Source organism: Nicotiana attenuata, unplaced genomic scaffold, assembly GCF_001879085.1.
Source record: "Nicotiana attenuata strain UT unplaced genomic scaffold, NIATTr2, whole genome shotgun sequence".
Taxonomy (NCBI): Eukaryota; Viridiplantae; Streptophyta; class Magnoliopsida; order Solanales; family Solanaceae; genus Nicotiana; species Nicotiana attenuata.
The window spans coordinates 205,703-211,864 of NW_017671846.1; the positions used below are offsets into that span (position 1 = coordinate 205,703).

General features: G+C 37.9%; 1 protein-coding gene across 1 annotated transcript; it reads left to right on the forward strand.

The window, feature by feature from the left end:
• Positions 1-4,414: 4,414 nt before the first annotated feature.
• Positions 4,415-5,080, forward strand: LOC109210524. Its single transcript, XM_019373949.1, has 2 exons — positions 4,415-4,580; positions 4,695-5,080. The coding sequence occupies exons 1-2, from the start codon at positions 4,415-4,417 to the stop codon at positions 5,078-5,080; spliced, it is 552 nt and encodes a 183-aa protein (XP_019229494.1).
• The last annotated feature ends 1,082 nt before the right edge of the window (positions 5,081-6,162 follow it).

Sequence of the window (6,162 nt, forward strand, 5' to 3'; positions counted from 1 at the left end):
TTTGATTTTTCTAACTTTTGAAACTAAACCCTCGAATTTCATATTTCTGTCCGGTGATTTCCGCTTCTGCGGTCAAGGGACCGCATCTGCGGAACTCAGGTCGCATCTGCGACTTTCACTAAAAGGCCAAATTTCCGCACCTGCGGTCTTAATCTCGCAGATGCAGATCCGCTTCTGCGGAAAATCCACCGCATCTACGGAAACTGCTGAACAAACCTAAACCCACTTCTGCGGTCTACTTAGCCGCATCTGCGATACCGCATCTGCGGTTCCCAAACCGCAGATGCGAAAATACCAGAAGCAGCAAAAATCTGAAATCTCCCAACTTCCAAAATCCTTCCGTCAACCATCCGAATTCATCTCGAGGCCTCCGGGACCTCAACCAAAAGCACCAATATCACCTAAATTCAAACTTGTACCAATCCTTAAAATACCTAAAACAACACCGGAAACCCGAATTAATCAAAGATTTAAGCCTAAGAACTCCAATTTTCTTCAAAATACGCTTTCGATCAAAAACCTAACCAAAACACGTCCGAATGACCTGAAATTTTGCACACACGTCCCAAATGACATGACGGAGCTACTGCAACTTCCGGAATCCCATTCCGACCCTCGGATCAAAATCTCACTATCGGACCGAAAACTTCAAAATTCCAACTTTCGGCATTTCAAGCCTAAATTAGCTACGGACTTCCAAAATACATTCCGAGCACTCTCCCTACCCCGAAATCACCTAACGGAGCTAATGGAACCATCAGATTTCCATTCCGAGGCCGTCTTCACACTGTTCTAACTACGGGCAACTTTCCAACACTTAAGCTCTCACTTAGGGACTAAGTGTCCCAAAACTCTCCGAAAACCCTACGCCGAACGTCCCGGCAAACCAAAATAGCAGAAATGAACTTAGGGGAAGTAGTTTATAGGGGACCGGGGCGTAAATTCTAAAAACGACCGTCCGGGTCATTACAAATCTGTAGATTTGTTAATGGTTGGCTGTATGCTACATATGTTTCCACCCTCCGCAACGCGCTACGTAATTGTGTTCTTTCTATAATGAAAATATCAATCTAATGGTAAGAGCAAATATTATAACATACATGAATAGATGTATGTATGCAAATAACTGAAATAAAATTGACACCCACTTTTAAACATGTACATAATGAGATCTTACCTGTGTAGCTTATTTCGTTGTTGGGTTGATATGTTCATTAACTTCACTGGCACAAACAATGGATTTTCCTTTATCACCTGCCATATTAGTTAGAAGTTTGTAAAATTGCATTATTGATTAGTTTAACGTAATATGAGTATTATATTGACCATGCATTTTTATGTTCAACAGTGTTTGTAAAAAATTATTTATACATGTTTAATCAACAATAATTGAAAATGCACCATGCAGAATTGTACCTGTAGAGCTTATAACATTTGTTGGATGATTGACATGTAGACCAACTTCATGGGAAGAAGCAATAGGTTTGTCTTTAATGCCTGTTGTATTAGTCTTGCACAAACATAAGAATACATTAGTGATAAGGATTATGTATTTGGCGTATTAGATGTACCGCTAAATTGGTCTCCTTGTTTATCTTTGTTTCCCTCGGCCAATTTGAATGTAGTTGCTGCGACATATCTACTCATCTTTCGGAGCGCATATGCAATTTTTATTTGATCTATGAAGAGGATGTCAATCACTTAATCTTATAAAACTGTCAATATTTAACGTAACAAAAACTAATAATTATTTTGTATTTACCTTCTTCTGCCATTTTTGTAGCTTATGTAATAGTATCCTGTTTCACATAAAATGTAACCATTAATAAAACTTGTTAATATTTCAAGTGATGGAATAGTGTATCTTTTATATTTTAGGTACGCATATTGTGTGTACCTCATAATTAATTTTAAAAAGATGTATTTCATAAAAAAAAATTGTATTAGGTTCTTGCACAAGCAAATTTGATTTGGTTCTTCTTATTTTTTCCCCCTAATTTTTTTGGCAAGATTAATACATGTAACAAAATATAACATAGAATAAATTAGTACCAATTTTTTGAACAATACATGCATGATTCTACCATAAATAACTTATACGAAATAGAGAGGAACAGTATAAACAGTATAAACTATTACACACTTTACCTTGAATTTGATAGGGTCTTAACCTATTACGGTTATTCCCCTTTGATTATTGGTTAGGCTAACATCTCCACTTCTTGCACACCACTTGTATTGGGAAAAATTGAGTTTACATATTGAAGTGATTGAAAGATGATGTGTTATAACACGAAAGCTGGTCAAAGAATGATGGTAAGCAAGGAGGCACGAGTTGCAACAGATACGAGCAGAGGCACAAGCAGAGGCATGAGGAGATAAAGACTCGACGCTCGTACCTATTTAAATCTAAAAGTTAAGAAGAATGAATCTGACAGCACAAGAGAGTACAAATACAATATTTAATAAGCATTAAATACTGAAAACGTTAGTGAATCTGTATTAAATTACAATGATTATGTAACGTAGCATTTAATGCCTTTAATTATCTATAATGATCTTATTATGATAAAGGCAAAACGTATATCTTAGAGATATGCAGATAGCTATAAAAAGGAGAAGATTGGTCATTTGTAAGGATACGAAATATCAACTGAATATACTGATTTACTTTGTTTTATGCTATCTATCTTATTGTTATCAAAATCAATTTCTTCTGTTCATTTTCGATTATTAGTAACCCGAGTTCTTCTAAAAATAAAACTTTGATCGAAATTCTATTTTTTTGTTAAACAAATTGGTTCCGTTACCGGGAATCTGATAATCTATTCTTTCTTAGTCTAACCTTTTTTGCATCAACAACCATGTCAAACGTTAATGACAACAACCAAGGAAACCAAGGAAACCCTCAACTCTAGGGTAATTCACAAGATGACCAGCCGATTCCTTCTCCACAAAGCTCCCTTCGGCGGTCTCGAGAAGGCACTCCTGATGGGTCGCATTCAAATGAGAATGCTCAATTTGAAAACGATGAAGCTATTAATGAAGCTTTTCAAAAGCTAATCGCTTAACATGTCAATAAAGCTCTTGAAGCCTTTGCCAGTTAGTTACCTGTTGCACCACCAACACCAATTCCAAATACCAACACCTTGGAAAACCCTCGTTCTGGGCTTCCTAATTCAGGCAATGGTGGAATCCCCAGCGAGTCACGAGATGGAGAACGAGGTAACTTAATTAATTCTGATTTACAAAATTTAGTATTAACATTGCAGAAACAGCTCAAAGAGCAAAGTGACCGCATAGAACAAATACCTGGAGTACCGCCTGTAATCAAAGGGATAGATATAGACAAATATTCACAACAACCTTGGAAGCCAAGTGCTGCTCCTCTCCCAATTCCAAAGAAATTCAAAATGCTCGATATTCCAAAATACAATGGAACAACTGATCCACGAGACCACGTGACTGCATTCACAACTGGCGTAAAAGGCAACGACCTGACCAAACAAGAAATCGAATCAGTATTGGTCAAAAATTCGGCAAACACTCACTAAGGGAGCATTAACATGGTATTCTCTTTTACCCGAAAATTTTATAAATTATTTTGCTGAGCTTGCATATTCGTTTATTAAAGCACATTCGGGAGCTCAAAAAGTCGAAAAAAGAATGGAGGATATTTTCAAAATCAAGCAAGGGGACTCAGAGTTGCTTAGAGAATTCGTCGATAGGTTCCAACGTGAAAGAATGACGTTACCACGAGTATCAGACAATTGGACAGCTATAGCCTTCACTAGTAATTTGAATGAAAAAAAGCTCAGAAGCCACGAGGTGACTCAAGGAAAGTCTTCGTGAATTCCCAGCAACAACATGGAATGTCGTATACAATAGGTATAGCACGAAACTAAGGATAGAAGAAGATATTATCTCACGGTCTCAAAAAGAGGAAAAGGTAAGTTCGAGACGGGCGGAAACCAAAAAAAGGTCCGGTAAAAACCGGTACGAACCATATATGGGCCCAGCGGGAAGAGCTGCAGGATCAAAATAGGACAATTCAAGGTACGATCATAAATCGAGGAATAGAGAGTCGGGCTCATCATCAAGAATTGGGAATGATCGAAACACGAGAGAGTCGCGGGACGATGATAGAAACTTGAAGGCAAGATTTGGCAGTTATAATTTTAATGTAAGCACTTTCGAGCTCGTAGCTATTTTAAGAAGCATGGGTGATAAGGTGCGGTGGCCAAAAGAAATGAGATCGAATCCAAACAGGCGCAATCCCGATCACTGGTGCGAATTTCACAATGGTCATGGTCATAAAATGGCAGATTGTAGGTTGCTACAAGGAGAAGTTGATCATCTATTGAAGCAAGGGTATCTCACCGAATTATTCAGTGAGAAAGGTAAGCAAGCATACATGAAGAATAGACAGGAGCCCCTTAAATTGCCTTCTCCCAAAAGGACTGTTAATGTTATACGAGGAGGGGAAGAAATCAATGGTGTGACGTACACAACAGCCAATAAAGTTTCCAAAGTCACAATTACCCACGGGAAGCGAGTGCGACATGTTTTAGAGGAAGAAAGTATTACATTTGATGATGCAGATGCGAATTGCGTATTATCTCCACATAACGATGCACTGGTAATATCTCTACTTGTACATGATACTAATGTGAAACGAGTTTTGATTGATCCAGGTAGTTCTGTGAACATTATTCTGCTAAGAGTACTACACGAGATGCAAGCTAAAGATAAATTAGTACCAAAGGCGCATACTTTGTCTGGATTCGACCATTCCAGCGTTTTAACGAAAGGAGAGGTAATACTTACTACATTTGCAGAAGGAGTTGTCAAGGATACAAAATTTCAAGTGGTAGATATGGAGATGGATTACAATATGATTTTTGGGAGACCATGGATCCACGAGATGGATGCTGTTCCGTCGACCTTACATCAAGTTATTAAATTTCTATCACCATGGGGGATATGTCAAATCCGTGGGGATCAACAGACATTCAGGAGCATCAACTCTGTTGCAGATTCAAGTATGAGAAACAAGAAAAATAGCAATTACAGAATCTAGTTGAGGGTACCACAACACAAACCTCAACTGAACAAGGGCGAACAGATGTGGACTCAACGCCTGATGCCATTCAAGAACCAGAGGAAAACGAAAATATCAAAACAACAATTGAAGAGCTGGAGGCTGTAGTGTTGTCTACACAATGGCATGAAAAGAAAGTCTACGTAGGGGCCAATCTAAGCTAGGATATGAAAGGTAAGTTGATTGAATTTTTGTTTGCTAACGTGGATTGTTTTGCTTGGTCCCATTCTGATATGACAGGAATACCACCGGAGGTAATGACTCACAAATTAAATGAAGACCAATCATATCCGCCTGTGAAACAAAAGAAGAGAAAGCAAGGAACTTTCAAGAATCAGGTGATTCAAGATGAGGTTCAAAAATTACTAAAAATTGGGTCTATTCGCGAGGTAAAGTATCCTAACTGGTTAGCCAATACTGTTGTGGTACCGAAGAAGAATGGCAAATGGTGAGTTTGTGTAGATTACACAGACCTTAACAAAACTTGTCCTAAAGATTCTTTTCCATTACCACATATAGATCAACTAATTGATGCTACTGCAAGGCATGAATTGTTAAGCTTTCTAGACGCGTATTCAGGATACAACCAGATCAAACTGGATCCTATAGATGAAGAAAAAACTTCATTTACAACAGACAGGGGGACTTACTGTTATAAAGTAATGCCTTTTGGCCTTAAAAATGCTGGTGCAACATATCAAAGACTAGTGACCAAAATGTTTCAAGAACATTTGAGAAAAACTATGGAGGTCTATATAGATGATATGCTCGTTAAAACTCAACATTCAGGGGATCATATACCACACTTGTCTGATACGTTTCTGATCTTGCAAAAATTCAATATGAAATTAAATCCTGAGAAATGTGCATTCGGTGTTGCATCAGGTAAGTTTTTGGGTTTTCTTGTTTCTAACCGTGGTATTGAAGTAAATCCCGCACAGATTAAGGCCATTGAAGAAATCCCTAACATGCTTACAAGTAAAAAAGAAGTACAGCGGTTGACAGGAAGAATTGCAGCCTTGGGGAGATTTATTTCCAAATCATCAGAAAAGTGCTTTAAA